This window comes from Sceloporus occidentalis, unplaced genomic scaffold (assembly GCF_023333645.1).
Source record: "Sceloporus occidentalis isolate IW3139 unplaced genomic scaffold, rSceOcc1.0.p SCAF_1, whole genome shotgun sequence".
NCBI classification, from domain to species: domain Eukaryota; kingdom Metazoa; phylum Chordata; class Lepidosauria; order Squamata; family Phrynosomatidae; genus Sceloporus; species Sceloporus occidentalis.
The window spans coordinates 61,501,821-61,522,729 of NW_028316981.1; the positions used below are offsets into that span (position 1 = coordinate 61,501,821).

Consider the following 20,909-nt stretch of genomic DNA (forward strand, 5'->3'; position numbering starts at 1 on the left):
ATTTAGAGAAAGGTAATACAGAGTGGTATATTGTTGCAGATTTGATGAGGCCACTTCAGAGGACTGAACAGTCAGGAACAGAGCCTCTTGAAAATGCTGTTTAGTTTTTCATTTGCTCTATCACAGCTCTTCATTTCCTAAATTAGCTGCTTTTTGTAGTGTCTGCAACAGTGGTTTTTCAATTATCTTTCAAAATTAATTTAGGCAATGTCATATGGTGTGTGTCTCTCTTACTCTGCATTCTGTTCATAATATGCTTGTGTCTGCAGTCACTGCAACAATAGAACCTGCATGATCCTAGCCGGTTCAACAGTCTGTGGATTTGTAAGAGATTTTATTCATCCATAGTCAAATTTGTCTAACACGGGAGTGGGACTGGAGTGTGGCTTTGGCGCAGCTTCCGTCCTCTTAGGATGCATGCATCATTTAAAAAGCATACCTCCAAAGTGACCCAAAGTAGCTTTATTTTGGCCTGTCTGTATGGGTCCCTTGATACTTTTACAAAAATAGACCAATCAGTCTGTTCTGAAATCATGTCATTTTCATGGGTTTTCCATTCATAGCTCTGTTTCAAGGATGGGCAACTTTAACTGGATCAGGGTTTGGGGTGTAACGATGGAGGGTGAAAGAATGAGGGCATTACCTCCCACTGTCTCTCCAGTTAAATTCTCATTCAGTCCCCACATTTCTGTCATTGAAGTAACTTAGAACCTGGTTGAGCATTTAGGTAGGTTACAGACCGCCCAAAAAGGGCGGTCTGCCCGCGCCTTGTTTTGCTGCATGAGGAAGCTGCAACGGACAAACCGTGCAGCTTCCTTGTGCAGCAAAAGGAACCAGCAAAAAGCAAGTTCTTTTTGCAGAGCCACTGTGACGCTACAGTGTGCCAATGGTGCACTTGTGATGTCTCAATGGTGTCGCGACGTGCGGATGCTAAGCATCCGTTGCATCAAAATGGCTGTGCCCATCTGTACAGGGTGCAGCCATTTTGATGCCCTTGTCACGTGCAAGGGGCGTCTGGAAGCACCGCCCCTCGCACGTGACGACGGCGCCCCATTGCGCCTGTCTGTAGAGCACATTAGAAAGCCTAAATGCAGTCCAGGCAGGCACAGTTAGCAAAGGAATGTAAGCACTGCCAATACAATGCACTCTTCATATATGTGGGGGATCCGTTCTGGACACACACACCCCTGCATAAGGGAAAAATGTAGGACCTCAAGTCCCATTGTTTTCTGTGGTGGCACACTCTTGTGTGCTGTGGGTGCACGCACCATTTAAAGTGTCAGGGCTCACTGTCCGCATGACCTTGAATTCGTGTATGGTGAGCCCGCATATGGTGAGGGCGCTGTATATGCATTCTAGCTGTGAATGGTTTTCAGTGTCTCACTTTCAGCAATACTAGAAATTTAGATACTGAAGAAAAAATTTTGGTGAGGGGACAGAATTCATACTAGGGAACAATGCCCTCCGTCGTAGCTGTACCCCTGACCAGAGCAACATTTCAACTGTTCAAGGACTGTTCAAGATGACATGGCTTCAGAAGGAAAAAAAATGAGGCAATGTTTTCCTTTAGTTTAAAATATATAAAATCCTATATACATTGCTGTTTTCATTATCACAATTATTACAGCCAGTCTTTTGGAGCCAGATTAACACCTCATTGAACCAGGATCAGTCTGAGATAGCTGGATCAGCATCTGGCCTAACTGATCCTGGCCTGGGGTTAATGGACAGGATGACGCCAGGCCAGGGAGAACACAGGCCTTTTGGCCCATGTGTGCAGGCCCTTAGTCACAGTTAAACCACACTTAAATTAATGGTAGAATTCAAAGATACAGTCCTGTTAGTCTGTAGAATCAGTATGTAGAGAGATCTTGTAGATCCTTTGAGACTAACTGAAAGAAAGAAGTCGACAGCATGAACTTTCGTAGACTTCAGTCTACCTCCTCTGTGGAAGTAGATTTTGCTACATACTCAAATTAATGGGAGTAACTTAAGTCACTGTGATTTCAGTGGATCTTCTTTGTTGCTGTTGTGTGCCTACAAGTCATTTCCTACTTATGGTGAACCTATCATGGGGTTTTCTGGGCAAGATTTGTTCAGAGGAGGCTTGCCATTGCCTTCCCCTGAGGCTGAGACTGTGTGACTTGCCCAAGATCACCCAAAAGATTAATAAAAAAAGAATTAAGTAATTAAATCACTAATTTACCAGTAATGTTTTCTTTGCTTTTTTAAAAAACAAACTGGTCTATTTAATGCAATTAATTATTCTTAAATTACTCTGTTTGACATGCTTGATTTCTGTGCATTATATGGATAAAAAATTAAAGAGTAATGAGAAAACGGATAGTAATAAGCATCTAGAAGGATGCATACCTATGTGAAAAGGAGAAAAGGAAACACAGATTTTTCTTGCTTACAAGAAAATAGTCTTAAAAGTAAGAACATTCCCACATAACTTTATACTTGGTGCCTATATTTCTTTGCTTATTTTAACCTGCCCAGATGTGCTTTTTCATGAGAATATTTTTCCATGACACAGTAGCCTGTGGTGGGAAACGATGCCAGTGTTTCTTAAAACTGTTCCAAAACCAACAGTGAAGTAAGGTTGGAATAAGTCGATCTTCCTGATATTTTCTTAGGTCCCACTTAGGGCCTCATGGGGATATGGACGTGAGGAGGTCTTTCTTTACAGTAGATTGTGTAGATCTCTTAATAAATTTAAAAGACCCTGTGACATCTCACTCCCCCCTGGGATTCTTACTTCATGGTATAGCTCATTACCGTCACTGTGTATTTGTTAAAATGTGAGCACATGACTGAATAATTGGAAATCTTACCTATCTTCTAATCGAAAAGCGACAAGAGGGAGCTTATTAATTTTGGCAATCTTTCTCTCTCTCTCTTTTCTATTTCTTTCCATCCCCCTTCCTCTGTCTCAGAATCTGAAATTTTTGAGACATGTTAACCTTGATGCTTCTAAAAGAAGAAATGTCATTAAAGTTAGGTTAGGATCATTCATTTTAGCAATTTTACAAGAGAGTAGTTAACTGTGTCTGAGCACAGCTCTGTGATGAGATTTTATTTAATTACCTAGATGGATAATAAAAAGGTATTATAATGTACATGCTAAAGGTATGTGAGCTGTTAGTGGTGAGAAGAGAGAAGAAATTTTTATAGAAGAATACCAAGTAATATGAGAGAGGACCCAGTAATCTCTTACCCAAAGATACACAAACTCATCATAGAAGAACTTACCTCTCATTGAAATATGGTTTTTATGAAATTAAAAAAGCCATCTTGTGGTGAGTTGCCATCTGAGAAAAACTTCAAATGACCAGACTATTGTTTTTTAATTGCAAACAACTTGTAATAGCATGATTGCCTCTACCAAGCATGCTTTGGTTCCTTCGTTATTTTCGCTAGCAGCTGGCAAATAGCCTCCTATTTTGGCAAGCAGCACAGAATTATAGTCATGAATATGCTTGCATAGAACATGAATTATGATGGGTAGAGATGACATTGTGGGCTAGGAACTTAAGAGGGTCTCAGACCATTCTTTGTGGGGAGAGAGGCAGGCTAGCTCCAACTGCCTGCCTAAAGAAGTGAACCCCTCCCTTCAGCCACCATCTTGGGGGGAGAGAGGCAGGCTAGCTCCAACTGCCTGCCTAAAGAAGTGAAGCCCTCCTTCCGACCAACATCTTGAGGGGGAGAGAGGCCTGGCCTGAAAGACTAAGAGCCCTCCTTTTGACCACCATCTTGAGGGGGAGAGAGGCCTGTTATGTTTTATTTTGACTATGTATTGTACTTGCTGTTGTACACCGCTTTGATCTAATTTGGAAAAGCGGTATATAAATAAACATTATTATTATTATTATTATTATTATTATTATTATTATTATTATTATTATTATTCCCTAGAATCTTTTATCACCATCATCAGTCTTTGTCTCAGATGAGCTTGGCATATAATGCCAGTGCTCATTTGGCACAGACTTCATGAACTACGTACTATACATCATACAGTGTGGTCTCTTTTTCTTCATTAAGCAAAATTTCTACAGGGACCTGAGTTTTTCTTTGAAGGATATAGTGGCTTTGTCAGTATTATGAATTTTTTTTATTGTGATTGTGACTGTTAAGAAACAGTGGTTATGCTATCTTGTCAGCATCATTTCATCTCTTGTGTGTGTATTGCAAGCTTCCTGTTGACTTATGATCACTCTATGAATTTTATAGGGCTTTCTTAGACAAGGAATGCTCAAAGATAGTTTTGACAGTTCCTTCCTCTGAAATATAGCCTACAGCACCTGATATTCATAAGTGATATCAAGTGGTACCATAGTCACAGATTCTGCATCCACGGATTCAACCATGGCTTGAAAATACAGTGGGCCCTTGATATCCACTGGCATTTGGATATACCAAAATCCATGGCTGCCCAAATCCCATTATATACAATGACATAGTAAAATGGGGTCCCTTATACAAAGTGGAAAAATCAAGATTCACTTTTTGGAATATTTGGAGGGGAATATTTTCAAGCCATGGATAATTGAATCTGTGGATACAGAATCCGTAGACATGGAGCGCCAACTGTATTTAAAAAAAATATCCCTAAACATGGCCCGTAAACATATTCCCCCCTCCTTTTTGGTGATGGTGGTGGTGTTTCTGAAGCAACTTTTGGATAATGGCATGTGGTTTCTTCACTCTCCCCAGCTCATTGGATGAGAGAAGCTCCACAGTGTACTAAAGAGCACCATGAAAGGAACTGTGTACTTCAGATTATCCAACTGTGAGCTTCGTTGGTTATAAAACCACTATTAGAAGGTTGCACTGCACTGTCTTTTAGGAAAAGACAAAACAAAATTCACTCCAGAATTAGATGCTTGAACAAAGCAAATTGCTTCATCAGTTCACCAAAATGGAAGCGCTCTTGCCACTGGGAGCACATTCATTAATTACTAGAAAAGTATAGTCCTCCCTCCATTCTCACGGACTTCAGACCCATGTCCCTTGCTTACGTGTGAGGGACAAACAGAGGGAGAATGAATGGGGAGCGTGCCTGTGCACCCCACCCCTATATTCAAGCCAATGGGACTTGCATATAGGTGAAACTTTGCGAGGGGGTCTGTAACGAATCCCCCATGAAAAAGGAGGGGCGACTGTGGTATGAAAGGTATGAAAAGGATTCTTTATTTCTTTTATCTTTGGAATATATACTTACAATGGATTTTTCATTTTGTAGCAGTGTTCAGAACCACAAAAGCTGTTTAACATTGCAAATGAACTTCTCCACACAGAAGAGGCATATGTTAAAAGGCTTCATCTTCTAGATCAGGTAAGTCTACTTCTATGACATTTTGTTGTTTTGTTTAAAATGTATTATCTCTTCATTTGCATTGTCCCTTTAAAACTTGCAACCAGTCGCATTTTTGTGACCTGTCCGCCAGAACATTTCACTCTGCTCTAGCAGTAGTTTCACGTCTAGAGTGAATGCATATGTTGACAACAGAGGGCCACTTTGAAGGCCTACTCTAGATGTAGTTGTTATGACTCCTCCCATGTTTCACATCCACCCACTTATTATTTACTTATGACAGAATTAAGAAACCGTCAGTCCTTTGCTGAGCAGCTATGAAGGTGTGTCTTTTAAGGGCAGCCAAACACAAATGATTTTCTGAAAAAATTGACAACTTGAACACTGTAAGAATTTCATATTTTATACTGTGGGATAAATATCCCATCAGAAAATTATGAGATTGACTCTTTTTCTGCAGTTTGAGCATAATTACCCATCTTTTTGCAAATTTTGTGGCAAACATTCTCACTAGATCATCTGCAAAGAATGACACATGTTCTTTGTTCAAGCAGAGACTGTTTTGCTTTAAATCATATATTTTCACTGAGGCCTTTGCCATACAAGAGAAAACTAGGGCGGGTTACAGACCGCCGCCGCTTGCTCCATGAGGGAGCCGTAGCAGCCACACCGTGCAGCTCCCGCGCGGAGCAAAAAAGGAGCTCAAAAATGGAGCTCCTTCTTGCGGCGCCTCTATGACGTCACGAGACGCCGCTGGCACATTCGCGACGTCATAGGCGCCGCAACACGTCTGGACGCTATGCGTCCGATACATAAACATGGCGGCCCCCATGTGGAAGGGGTGCCGCCATGTTGTACATATGGAAAACGTACTAGGGTTAGGGGGGTGCGGAAGCACCGCCCCTTCCTAACCCTAATACGTATTCCATACGTATTTTTTGGCGGTCTGTAACCCGCCTAAGTGTCTTTGTTTCTGCAGTAGGGCAGACACCCACAAATTTACTGAGATGGCTCTCTTTTGAAACTTGCAAGATCACCCCCTTGTTCCCTAAATTGCTTACCAAACAGTGAGATCACCCTGATGCTCAGGGAACCAATATGGCCCAGAAAAAGTCACGTGCAGTTCTAGATATGTTTCTCACTATGTAACAAAGTCACCTCTTTCCAGTCTGTGTACATGTCATATAATAGCATAAAATGAACCTTTCCTCTCATTGATCTGGGTTTTTCTTTTTTGCCCTGATTCAGAAATTTTCTACTGTAGAAGTGCCACTAGAAGCAGAAACAATATTCAGAAATAAGCTTTTCTAAGGAAGTGTGTAGTTCTTCTGCTGTGGTGTTTATTCAACCAAATGACTTCCCACATTACTTTCCTTATTACTTCAGTTCACATTGCCTTTACATTCACTTCTTTCATCTGTCTTAGGGAGGGCTTGGGAGAACCCTGGGGTAAAGAGGAGCCACCACAGACAATTTCTACATGAATTATATAATAATCATATAGTATTAAACGTGTCAGGGTTCCATTTCTGTTAGTTTTGATAGCTTATTCCAGGCCTTCTATTATGAAGAATCCTAGCTTCCACCTCATGTGCTTCATTGCTCAGTTTTACTAAGAAGGTAGAATAGAGAAACAAACAGTGGGGAATACTGACCGTTAGGCCATTAACGGGTTGTTCCCACTTAAGATTTGAAACGATTTAAAATACAACATTTTTAATAAAATCGATTCAAAATAACACTGTTCTTATCCCGCTATCCGAATCGCTTTGTTCATCGTTCCCATCTGTTTGTTTAAATCGAAGTTTTTACCTGCAAGCGTTCCTACTTGGCATGAAATCGGTGTTTAAATAAAGCGATTCTTCTCCTCCATACCTTATTTGGAGCTGTCAATCAATAGTACGTCAGAATGACGTAACGTTAATCCGGAATATTTGGAAGCGATTTATCTTTTGGCATCGTTTCCATTTCATTGACAGCCAGGGAGAATCCCTTCAGAGAGCACAGAGATCAATGGGAGAGGCTTCTGGCAAAAAGCGAAGCTCTTTCCAGAGGAACTATGGGATAGGTTTTGGAGGGCAGCATCCTGTCTCCCAAGACAGCCAGGGAGAATCCCTTCAGAGAGCACAGAGATCAATGAAGGAGGCTTCTGGCAAAAAGCGAAGCTCTTTCCAGAGGAACTATGGGATAGGTTTTGGAGGGCAGCATCCTGTCTCCCAAGACAGCCAGGGAGAATCCCTTCAGAGAGCACAGAGATCAATGAAGGAGGCTGCTGGAAAAGCAGGGAGGGAGCACTCTTCCCAAAGATTCTCTTTCCAGGGTTGGAGGAGAAGGCAGATTCCATTTGAGAAATGGAGGGAGAAAGGCTCTATCCCCCCCCCCCAATTGATCAGAGCCCTTCCTTGCCTGGGTGAGATCAGATGCCTCCTCGCGAGGAGCCTTCCCTTCCCTGTCTGGGCGAGATCAGTGCCCAAGCGGGCAGGGAATGCCTCTTTGAGAGGAGCCTTCCCTTCCTGCCTCTCCTCCGTTAGAAATGGGCTCTCCCCACACAGAGGGGAGGTTGCAATCCACCGGGGGAAGCCTTGAGCAGCCGGGACTTCAGGTGTTTAAAGCGCTGAAGAGATTAAGCGCCTGTAAACCATTAAAATAAAAAATAAAAATAATCCTTATCTCTTATTGAAAGACCACAGCGGACAAAGGGGTGAGGGAAGCAAAAATGGCGACAGCCAGACGGATGGGGACAGAAAAGGCAACTCCCCCAAGGACAGCCCCATCGCACTCCGCTCCTCCCATTCATCTAACGCAATTTCAAAGGCTGTCGTTCCTATTTAAATGCTCCGGTTCCTAAATCGAATCAATGGAAAAACGTAGGTCAGACCCTAGTGTTTTTTTAACACGCGTTAAATGAGGAAAACTCGAATCAAAATTTTATTCCGGTCTACAATTCAATTTGTAGTGGAGACGATTGCGGGTTGCTCTAGAACCGTTCTAGGTTTAAATCGGATCCTAATAGGAACTCCACTCCTTGGATTCGATTCAGAACGCGGGGTTTCACCTAGTGAGAACAACCCCAAAGATGAATTCCCACATGCATGTTGATAACCTAGTTAACCACAGCTGCTAGCTAATAATATACAAGTGAAAAACAGAAGTTACTTTTTAAAAAACACTAAGACTTCATATCAGTTCACCTCAACCTAAAGATACAGTCGGTCCTCCATATCCATGGATTCTACATCCACAGATTCAACCAATTACAGTTTGAAAATATTCACAAAAAATTTATCCAAAAAGCAAACCTTGTTTTTGCCACATTTGTTGTTCCCTGCAGATCCCCACTCTCACTCAGCAGCTTTTTCTGGCATGTCCCAGTGGCAGCACCTACTCCTGTTTTTCCCCCTCCTGTTTGTACTTGTGTGTGCATGCACCATCTCTTCCCTCATGGTGTCATCTCCATGATATTGGTGACTGTATAGTGATAATTTCCTGCCCTTTCCTTCTATATTCCACCTCCTTCTCACCTCCACCCCAACATGGTTGTTATGCCCAAACACCCAGTGACCTTCCAGCCCTTCTCTCTGGATGCCAAATTGCTCCTTTGTCCCCTTTAAATTATATGTAATTGGTTCCCATTAATTGACCCTGGATGAGTTGGCCCAGGTTTTTGGGGGTTTATATTTTGACTAAAATTTTGCAACTTATACACAAATATATATGGTAGATGGGTTTCTTCAGAGGAGCTTTGCAGGTAAGCAATTACTGTTTGGAAAGTAGAGAGAGTACTGTTTGTTAAAGACATAGATAGCCTTAGTAACACAGGATTGTTGTAAAGATTATTGAAATAATAGCTCTGAAAACTTGAAACACAGTAGAAATGTTAGGTATTGTTATTAACTCAACAGTAATGGATAGAACTTTCCAAGGGATAGCATTCTTGACAAGCCTGTAAGAAAACAATTTAAAAACGATGGAATAGCTCATAATAAATTTGTTAAATTGGAATGCTTCGTTTCTCCACTGAATTGCTTTGTTTTGAGCCAAATATAACACCATCTGATAGTGGTTAATTTGGACTGTTAACTTCCTCCTTAGTTAAATTTGTCTGTAATTGCTGACAAAGATGTCTGTTGCACTGTAACCGATTGTGCAACGCCTAGTGTGAAAACAGGAAAAGTACCACTGAGCCACATTGTAAAGATTTTTTAAAATTTAGCATACATCTATTTTGTTTCTCAGAAAGTTATTTTAAAAATATACTTGAAAATATATGTAAAATGTCTTTTCTTTTTAGTTGTATTTGAGATACTATGTTTCATCCCTATTGAACACTCTTGAGTAACTTTTGCATAATCTTCCACTCTAAACAACCAACCAGTTGCTTTCAGATTAAGCAGGTGGCAGATTTATTGCAAGTGATATATTGCTGTATTTAACCGAGAGCCCTTTTAACAAACTAAGCATTTATGTAGACTATGTCTTGGGAAAACAATTCAAAAATACATATCCTGTAGAAAACAATGAATAATCTGTCAAACTCCATATGTATGGCATTAACATAGATCTTATACTTTTGGTTCTGATATCTGTTGAATTGCTCTGGGTTTTTTATGACAGGTTTTTTGCACTAAATTGTATGAAGCAGGGATTCCACCTGATGTGGTAACAGGAATCTTTTCAAATATTTCATCCATCTATCGCTTCCATGAACAGTTTCTCTTACCTGAGCTCAAAACAAGGATTACTGATGAGTGGTGAGTACACAGTGTGTTACAGTTTTTTAATATTAAATTACTACTTTCTAGTAACTAAAAATGTTCACTTCTATAATAATAAAATGTATCCAGTTAAAGCATCTTTATATGATAGTTCTGTGTACATTACATTTATTTATTCTGTAGTACTTCATAAGACTAAAATCGTAAATTGTATCCATTGGTGGATTCTCAACTGAATTTTCACACAAGAGTGAATGTAAGGCTTGGGAATCTTGACTCTCTGCTGCAGAATCTGGAGCTCCCCTCCTGCTTTGTAGGGCTGGAAAATCCTTTGAAGTATGTTCTCAGTGCTGGAGAGGGCTTCAAGGGGAGGATCTAAAATCCTGATGTTACCATTAGCATCCTGTTGATTCTGGGCCAGTGTTTCATGTGACCCTCTCCACGTGAGAAAATTTGACACCCTATCTTACAAAATTTTAAGGACATGGGTCAGACCAACATTGTACTGAACGTTTTATGCTTTGGTTATTTTAAAGTATGTACTTTGTTTAAAAGCTTTCGTCAAAGTTCATTTCTAGAAACTCCTACAAAAACATAACTCAGTGTGGCCCCCAACTGGCACAATATGCACCCATAGGACAAAATGATCGTACACCTCTGGGATAAGAAAGTTAGCCCTGAGAAGTGATTCTTATTCATATGATAGACTTGGTATATGTGCATGATCAAATGATGTTCCCCCCAAATCACAATGCTTCTATATAACTTGATCATAAACAACCTGAGTAGTGTAGATGACATTAAATTATCTAGAATGGTGAAATCCCAAGCAGACTGCATAGGGCCCAAAGGAGGTGAAAAAGAACAATTTTTTTAGACAGAAGCAAAAATAATAATCCCTTCCGCATTTAACTTTTATCAGTCCTCTCCATTTTGTTTATGGCACAAGCTAATTAAAAAAACATTTTACCACATTTATAATAAACACTGCAATAATGGAAATGCACTTTTATAGGAGGCATGAGTTGCTTTCAAACATACTTAAAATGATTGAAGAATGCTGAATTGTTGTTTTTAAATAATATTATTATTGTTACTGTTACTTTTCATTCATTTCCATCCCACTTTCTCTCCAATAATGGTACTGAAAGTGGCTTACAAACTATCAAAACCAGCAGAAATTAAAAATACACAAAAACAGTTTTATAGGGATGTGAAACAGAGAGCATTAAACCATAAAATAAAATTCTTTAAAAGACAGAATATTTAAAGTCAACAAAACAGAGCATCTTCACAATCAGTTAATAAAAAACTAATGGAATAGCTAGCTCTTGGCAGTGAAAGGAGACCAAACAGATTCCATAGGAAGGGAGCTACAAAGCTTTGGAGCAGCCACCAAAAAGCCCCTTCACATAATCTTCCCAACAAAGTCTGGGAAGGTAGTGGGATGTAGAAAAGGGCCACTCCTGAAGACTGTAGAGTTTGAACAGCCTGAAGTTGTTTCTGTATACACCACATTGATTTGTATAATCTAGTGCAAATATGCATAATTACCGAATCCTTCAGGGTAAAATGTGGTGCTGGGAAATATGAGGGAAGAGCAAGCATTACCTTCTGCCAGCAAGATTTATGGATATCAAAAAAGCCCTTCATGTCACAGAAGGTGATATTTGGATCCAAATAATTTTGCATATACAGTAACTAATGCTAGCTTCCAGTTTTCATGTTCTTTCAACTTGCTTGTTTTACAGGAATACAAATCCAAGGCTAGGAGATATCCTTCAAAAACTTGCTCCATTTCTGAAAATGTATGGAGAATATGTAAAGAATTTTGACAGAGCAATGGACGTGGTGAACACATGGATGCAGAGATCATCTCCTTTTAAAGACGTCATTCAAAACATACAGGTATATTTAATTGTCACATCCTTTCTATACCACATTTTGGCTCTAACAAGCGGTCCTAAACAGTTTATGAAACAAAATGCTGCAGATTAAAAAAAAATACAGAATTAAAATCAAAAAGGTGCTCTCCAATTAAAAAGCATTTTAAAACAGGTAGAATAAAAGTGCATTTACAGCCTAAGTCAACAGAGATGTGATGCTGAAGAAGAGTGCTGAGGATACCATGAATCGCCAAAAAGACAAAAACAGATGGGTCCTAGAACAAATCAAGCCTGAATTCTCCCTGGAAGCCAAGACGAGTAAATTGAGGCTGTTGTACTTCAGCCACATCATGAGAAGGCATGACTGATTAGAAAAGACAGTGATGCTGGGTAAAGTAGAGGGAAGTAGAAAGAGGAAGATTGTGTGCCAGATAGATAGAATCAGTCAAGGAGACCATGGGCCTGAGCCTACAGGACTTGAGCAGAGAGGTAGAGGATAAATTGGAGATGCCTCATTCACAAGGTTGCTATAAGTTCAAGTTGACTTGAAGTCAGCTAACAATAAACAACCAAGGAGGGATAGGTTTAGTCTAAACCTTTGAATGGAATTCCGTAAATAGGCAATAAGTTACTTCCACAGAAAAGTCCTCATGTTGCTATTAACTCTGTCTGTCTACTGGATGTCAGACAATGTGACAGGATTCAGATGATGGTTGCAACTTAGATTGAGTTTTATGTGAAGAGAGAAAAGACTTTATGTCTGTAACATTTCAGATGATATAATACATGAGGAATTAGAACTTCCACTAACTAAAAAAAGGCCAGCCACAACACTTGGACAGATGTCACTGTAGAGCAAATGGCATTACAGCAGGTGGATCCAGATCTGTAGCTGTGAAGCTAGCAAGGACTCATGAGTAACTTTTATGGAATGCAAGGACTGTGGTACAGACAATGAATTACTCATATAAAAAAGTAAAGGTAAAACTCAATAAGAAAACAAAACCAGTCATCATACCAAAATATGATGTGAACAATGTCTCAACAGAATTTATTGACAGTGTAAGGAAGAGATTTGCATTACTTAGCATAATAGACCAAGAACCAGAAGAACTGTAGTCTGAAGCCAGGGACATAATAAAAGAATGCAGACAGACACTTTCAAGAGCCAAAAAGAAATAGAAGAAAACATAGATGACAGATAAAACACTACAAGCAATAAAGGAAAAAAGGGAAGAAAAACAAAAAGGAGATAGGAACAAACTAAGAACCATGAACACAACAGTACAACAACATCCAAACAATGATACCTTTATTGGGCCAACCAAAACGTACAATTGCAAGTTGCAAGCTTTCAAAGTCACACTGGCTTCTTCATCATGCAAACAGGAGAAAGAAATTGAGGATGTTAGTCATAGGCCTGCATTTTCTGTTTCTAGTCATAGTTCAGATGGTTGGGAGGGCTATCTGCAGGCTGTCACCTCCCCCTTTGGCCATGTGATCACTGGTAGATTTTCAAATTCAAGGAAATTTAGTGTCCATGTGCATTACCAGGATGTCTCTTTCCTTTGTGAAGCCACAGGCCCCTATGTAAATACAGAACACAGTACAACAGTTAGTAAGAAAAGATGAAGAAAACTAATACAACGAGCACATCTGATAGTCCTGATGAGGAATCTGTACTCAGCCAGAGATCTCCCTGGAAGCCGAGATGACAAAACTGAGGCTGTTGTACTTTAGGCACATCATGAAAAGGAAGGACTCATTGGAAAATACAATAATGCTGGGAAAGGTGGTGGGAAGTAGAAGGAGAGGAAGGCCACATGTTAGATGGATGGACTCTATTAAGGAAAACATGGGTGTGAGTTTACAGGACCTAAGCAGAGCAGTGGAGGACAGGGAGTCTTGGAGATGTCTCATCCTCAGAGTCACCATGGGTCGAAATTGAATCGAGGGCAGTTAACAATAACAACAATAAAGGTTGATTCTAGACCACATGTGATTATGCATCGGGTGTCTCTGGCCTGCTAACTCCTTTTACATATAAAATTATTCTTTTTGTAAATGGTCAAATTGATATGTGTTTGGTATACATGTCAGAATTTGCTTTTTTAAAAAAGAACAGTTACTGTTTGTGTTATGTAAACATGTATGTATGTTCATTCTAAGTGACTAGATTACACATGTCAACAAATACTTTTAAATACATTGCCCCCCCCCCCAATAATTTAACCTTTAATACATCCAAAGGTAAAGCTTGGGAATTTGCTAAACTCCTTATTGTCTCATATATATACCACAGGATGATTAAGATAAATCTGGGTTTCTGTTTAGGCATATACATTGCATTGATTAATATCTATCATCTTAACTTGCAGATCTTTGGGGGAGTCTGTTTTGTGATAAATATTTAAGTAGCTGTTTCTGCTTTTATTGATCTAGGAAAGCGGAAGAGAACATGAAATGGTTAGAAGTGTAGCAGAAGGATAGATTTGAAATTAGTTTAAGATGCTGGCCATGACCTTAGGGTTAGTTTCAGCAAGACGTATTAAACTGAATTTTCTTTCTCTTTTATTTTGCTATTTATTCATGATCCACTATAAACATCTACCTATCATCCTAATCATTTTTTTCAGATGTAAAGACTATCAGTTTCTACTTGTACTGGTTTGAGAGTAAATGAAGATGCTAAGTTTATTTTTTTTAATTAGCCAGAACAATTTTTATTTTTGGCTTGATTACAGAAACAGGATGTTTGTGGGAACCTCACATTACAGCATCACATGCTGGAACCTGTGCAAAGAATTCCACGTTATGAGCTTCTCTTGAAGGATTATCTTAAAAAACTGCCTGGAGAGTCACCAGATAGGAAAGATGCTGAAAGTATGTACAATTTTCTTCAATACTGTTGGGACCAATGAGTTAGTAGTGTAAAATTGTTATCTGTTACTATTATCCCTTTTATTTATATTCCCCCTTTCCCCAGAATCAGTACTCAACATGGTTATACATGTGTTTTGGTGTTAAAACCTGTAAAAATCAAACCTAATAAATTATAGCACTTTGATACCACTTTAACTGCCGAGGCTGCATCCTATGGAATTCTGGAACTTGCAGTGTAGGGAGCAATGTTTTAAATTCTGATCCAGAGAGATCCTCTAATGCCTCACTAGACTTACAGATCCAGGGTTCCCTAGGATAACAACTGACATTTAAAATGGAAGCATGTAGTGCTATAAATATGTACTGTGTACTGTGAAAGGGCTCTTTATCTCAAGGCTTCTATATCTTTTTAATGCTCATAATATGTTACCATATTTAATACACATGAGCAATGCCTTTTTATTGACTGCATGTATATCTGTTTTCTCCTACAAGTCTAATAAACTATTTTTACTGTACAATTCCCAGGCCTCTTCATGTAGGAACTTATTGCTTCCCGTTTTAAATCAGCTCCAGCCTCCCGGGCTGCAGCCGGAATGTGGGATGGAGGCGGGGATTATCGCACAGTAAATTGCCACTGAATCATCGGCCACCATCAGCCCGAGTCCCAGCCGGGTCGAAGCCGTGCTCTGCCAGCACTTTTTAGAAGTCAGAAAGCTTTCTAAATTCTAAAAATTGCTGGTGGAGTTCAGCTTGGGACCCAGGCTGATGGCGGCCAGCGATTCAGTGGCGATTTAGTGTGCAGTAATCCCTGCCTCTATCCCACATCCTGGTTGCAGCCCACAAGGCTGCAGCCAATTTAAAATGCCAAGTGATAAGCTCCAATTCTCCTTTTCCAAAGCATACAGATGCTGCATTCATGGTGCAATGAAACAACAACAAGAACAACAATTTATTTATATTTTTTCACCTCTCCCGAATGGATCGAGGCGCAATCACAACCCAGTAAAATACATACAAAGACAGAACAATAATATACAGTAAAATTATTACATTAAAACTTTGTCATCATCATATAACAGTATAATACAATACAATTATACAGTGGTCAGAAAGTGGAACAGTATTCCTTCCAGGAGGTCAGGTGGGTATCTCGCCGGAAGAGATCTGTCTTAAGTGCCCTCATAGATGCTTCCAAGGAGACAATAAGATGGATCTCTTCTGGAAGACTATTCCATAATTTTGGAGCAGCCATAGTGACGGCTCTTTGGGAAGTCATTACAAATCTGGTTGGTTGATGTTCTAATAAATTCTTCCAAGTTGTTGTGACAGTGCGGAGCATATTATGTAGGGAGAGGTGTTCCCGCAAGTAACTCGGACCCAAGCCATGTAGGGCTTTAAAGGTAATAACCAACACCTTGGACTCTATTGTGCTCGGAAGCTAATTGGCAGCCAGTGAAGAGATTTTAGGACAGGTGTTACGTGGTCAAACTTGGACGACCTGGTGACCAATCTGGCTGCCACATTTTGAACCAATTGAAGCTTCCGAACTTGGTACAAGGGTAGCCCCATGTAGAGTGCATTACAGAAATCAAGATGAGAGATTACCAATGCGTGTACCACTGTTTCAAGGTCTTTTTGGTCCAGGTAGGACACAGTTGGCGTATCAACCAAAGTTGTTACCAAGCACTCCTGGCTGTCACATCCACTTGAGATGATAATTGTAGAGATGAATCTTCCACCTACTACATGGTTAGTAGTACACTTTCTGAAAGGTTAGCATGCTAAAATGCTAATATGGCATCAAGTTCCTTGTTGTTTTCCCTCTGCAGATCAAAGTTCAAGTAATGTGGAGTAGAAGTGCTTTATGCTGATCCTATCTAACAGAAGAGGGAAACATTTACTATAAGTAGCTTCCAGTTTGATCTAGTTTGCATGAGCCTGAACAGAACATCAGGGTCAGGCATTCCCCAAATCACCCATGGCTAGGACAAGGACTTTCATCACATGTTCATTTCACTTTCTAGGGAACTTGGTTTGTGCTATTATATAGAAGCCAGAAATCAATTAGCAAAGGTAGTTGAACAAGCCAGCTAAAGAAGCCCTAGTTTAAAGCTGGCTTGTCTGGAAACTAACTCTGATTTAAATCATGCCCTCAGATGCATGTGTAACAATATGCCAATTTTCATTAACAGTGAATGTCAGTTCTCTTAAAACTCAGTTTCTCTGCTTTGTCTGAGGAGCAGCAGGCTTGGTGTTTTGTTCACTGACATTTAATCTCATTAGTGTAGCACTAAATCATTGTTTAGTGTTACATGTGAAAGAAATTTAATGAGTATGTATATTGAGAATAAGAGGTCAAAAAGCATATAGTGTTAGAAGTGAAAAATACAAAAGTACATAGAGGATAAATCTTAGACTACACAGTGATTATTTTATATTAATCCCAACCATACTTTTAGGAACAGAAATTCTTGTTCTCACAAGCATAAATAGGAAGCTGTTCAAAGATATAGGGCTGCACCTGAGCAAAATAACTTGCCACAAATAAGTTTTATGCATTAATACATTGGTTTATCTCCTCTAAACCCACCAAGCTGTTCCACAATTTTTAGAAACAAATACCTTGTTGTCAGTAAATTATTTGATCTTTAGCTTTGAGTTAATGAAAAAGTACTCTTCTTTGACATCCTTGCCCATTGTGTTCTGGCTGAGATTTTATTTTTATTTTCTTAACCTGTGGTTTTAAATGAAATGCTCTTTACTTGCACACTTGACCTGAACAAGATCAGGAATATGATGAACGAGTTCCTCCTAACAAATGAGCTATTTCTGTGCATCAGCTATTTTGAAGTTGAGTTGTGCATGCCAGGGAAATAAAAACTGTATATTAACTGATAGCAATCTTAAGAATGTATAACTGCTCATGCTTCTCTTTCAGAATCACTGGAGCTCATTTCTACTGCAGCAAACCATTCAAATGCAGCCATCCGAAAGATGGTGAGTAGAAACTGTGTAGCAGGATCATCAGCTAAGCCATTTACTGAGATGCTTGTTTGAACAACACATTTTCTCATTGCTCCAGAGTACCTTAATGATGATTTTCATACTAATGGAAACTATCTAGTATACATCAAGTTAAAGTATAAATCAATGCCTTTTGTTATTACTGTGTTTTGTGAGGGACTTTTTCTCATTCCTGTCTACTAATTACCAATGAATTATGTGGTTAGTCTCAGAAATCCTTCTCTTCTTCTGTCATGTCTTCCTTTTTGTGTATTTTAAACATGACATTTAATATATTTGAAATATTCAGCCATTGCTCTTGCAGATTGACATCACAATTCCACACTTGGCTACTCAGAAGGAAGTCAATGATAATGACAGATAAACATGTATATGAAGCAGGAAGGTTAGGTTGTGGTGAAAAGCAGATAACTGGATTAAATCGTAAAGACAGATTCAGAAGAACAGCGTGCATTTTAAAACTATTTTCGCTAGCTTTGGGGGCATGTTGGATAGCATCTGTATCTTGCTGTATCACTACTAAATTAGTAATAGTCAACAGGAAGTGACAATCCCTGCAAAGTATTGTGCAAGCGTTTTTAACAAGGAAATGACTGAAATGCAGGATTTCTAAAATTTTAAGAAAAATAAGAATAATGACATGCTGAAGCCATCCATAATTGAGCAGCAACGCCCAGATCATCGTCTTGCCATGTCCACATCAGGTTCTACACTGGGAGAAAGATGGGGTATTAAATAAATTAATCAATAGTGAGAAAGTACAGTTTCACTGATGCACTATAACTCTTAAGTATTGTCATCACCACCACCACCACCATCATCATCATCATCATCATCATCTTTACAGTTGGCCCTCCAGATTTGCAGTCTTGACACTTGCAGTTTTGTTCATTCATGAGGTCAAGGCTGCTCACCTGGGCATTCCTCCTCCCCCTCCCTCCTGGGCTTTTCTTCTCAGGAAAAAAAGCTTTTTCTTTCACAGCCGACCAAGCAGCAGCCCAGCTGAGAGAGGGAGGAGGAGCCTCCATCCCCCCCAGGACCCTTTGCCTGCCCCATCGCTCACTGGACTGTCCAAGAGGCAATGGGGCAGGCAAACAGAGGAAGAAGATCCTCCATCCCCCCAAGTCCCTTTGCTTGCCCCATTGCTCCCTGAGCTGTCCAGGGGGTGATGGGGCAGGCAAAGGGAGGAGGAATAGGAGGATCCATTCCCCCCAAGTCCCTTTGCCTGGGCTCTACAGGGGACGATGGGGCAGGCAAAGGGAGGAGGAAGATCCATCCCCCCTAGTCCCTTTGTCTGCCCCATTGCTCCTGGGGCTGTCCAAGGTTGATAGAGTAGGCAAAGGGAGGAGGAACCCCCCCCCCCAGGACTCCTTCCCAGTCAGATCGCTGCCTGAGCAATTTTTCCATATTCGCAATTTTTCTATATTCATAGGGGTCTCATTCCCCTAACCCCCACGAATATGGAGGGAGGACTGTATTTATATACTGCTGTGTATACTGGGATTCAAAGCAGCTTACTTATTAAAATGATTACAATAAAAATTACATTAAAACTGAAATAAACCAAGAACCATATTAAAAACATATACTCTAAAAGTTTTTAAAAATAATAAAAAATACAGCATTTGTAGCTGTTTTGCTGTTCCAAAAGCCTGGCTTTTGGTCTGCCAGTAGAAGGATATCAAGGAGGGGGCCATTCTAGCCTTCCTAGGGATGGAGTTTGAAAGTGTAGGGCACTAAAAAGGCCCCCTCTCATGTTCCCACCAGCCATACTTGTGAAGGTTGCTGTAAAGAAAACCCTTTAAAAAGGAAAGGAAGAAAAGAAAATGAATGAATGAATGAGTCTTTATTTATATACCGCCGTTCCTTCGATCATGGCGGTTTACAGAATAATAAAAATACAAGTTACATCAGCACAAGTCCCCCATATTAAAACAGTACAATACATCAATAAAATCCATCATTCAATCATAATAATTAAAACCAGTTAAAAAACAATAAAACAATTCCAATCAATACAATGCACACAATACACAGGAGAAGAATAACAATTAGGACATGTGGGGGAAAGCTTGGCGAAAGAGGTAAGTCTTGAGATTTTTCTTAAAAGACTTGAGGGAGGGGGCCGAGCGGAGCTCGTCAGGGAGAGAGTTCCAAGTCCGCGGGGCTGAAGCAGAAAAAGCCCTATGCGCAGACACTGTATATCTCACCTTAGGAACTCTCAAAAGTTGTCTCCCACCTGACCTGAGAGTGCGGGCCGGATTATATGGGGATGTATTGGCCCGAAACAGGCTGAATAAAGTGGTTTTTGGCCGCTTTCGGGGTGTGGCATTTAAACGACTTTCCTCTCCCAAAGCAGCCAGAAGCTGCTCCAAGGCCACCTAAAGCGGCCCAAAGCTGCTGGCAAAAGAACTGGATTTAATTTGCTCTTGCTGGCATCCCATTTGGGATTGTGGTGGCGGCCCATTTCAAGAGCAGACTGTTCGTTTGCTGTGGTCCCAGAGCGATCGTGACCCGAGAGGCTAGAGATTGCTCCTTTTGGGCCATGTGCTTTGGCCCATCTTATGATATGTCTCAGAATTAAAGAGAAAGCGCTTGGGGTGGGAATAAAATGTACCGGATGCTGGATTGGCCAGAAGACAGTACAACAACAGAAACATTGTATGTACATCTTAAAAGACCTTGAGAACTAGAGCAACAAATACTGAAAACTCCCAACACACTTGTCAAATCTGGAGGATCCCTAAGCCATTTTAGATTCTGGTAGTAGAGGGGGGATATAGATATTGTATAATAACATTATACAATATCTATCTAATACTAGATTTTAACTGTGGGTGCTTTTTATATTTATATGTTTACTTTTACTTGGTTCAGTAACAATGTATCTGTATCTATATCTTTTTTCAGTTTTTTTGGTTGCTCAGTTACAATTCTGTATTTTATTATCATTATTCACCATGAGCAGTATTTTAAAGGAAAGATGGGATATACTGTACATTTAATAAGTGAATAATTTCCCCCCATTAATTAATTTAATAATTATTTCTGCTGCTGTGTTCATTATAAATTAATGAA

The 20,909-nt window shown here is 39.9% G+C and overlaps 1 protein-coding gene across 2 annotated transcripts in view; it reads left to right on the forward strand.

The window, feature by feature from the left end:
- LOC149321473 (FYVE, RhoGEF and PH domain-containing protein 3-like) overlaps nt 1-20,909 on the forward strand; it is a 130,762-nt gene that overhangs the window by 79,195 nt on the left and 30,658 nt on the right. For both annotated transcript variants that reach the window (XM_089522854.1, XM_089522865.1), the window contains exons 5-9: nt 5,249-5,341; nt 9,935-10,071; nt 11,787-11,943; nt 14,666-14,804; nt 17,746-17,804. In XM_089522854.1, the coding sequence (XP_089378980.1) occupies nt 5,249-5,341; nt 9,935-10,071; nt 11,787-11,943; nt 14,666-14,804; nt 17,746-17,804 (585 nt within the window). The remainder of the gene's footprint in view (nt 1-5,248; nt 5,342-9,934; nt 10,072-11,786; nt 11,944-14,665; nt 14,805-17,745; nt 17,805-20,909) is intronic.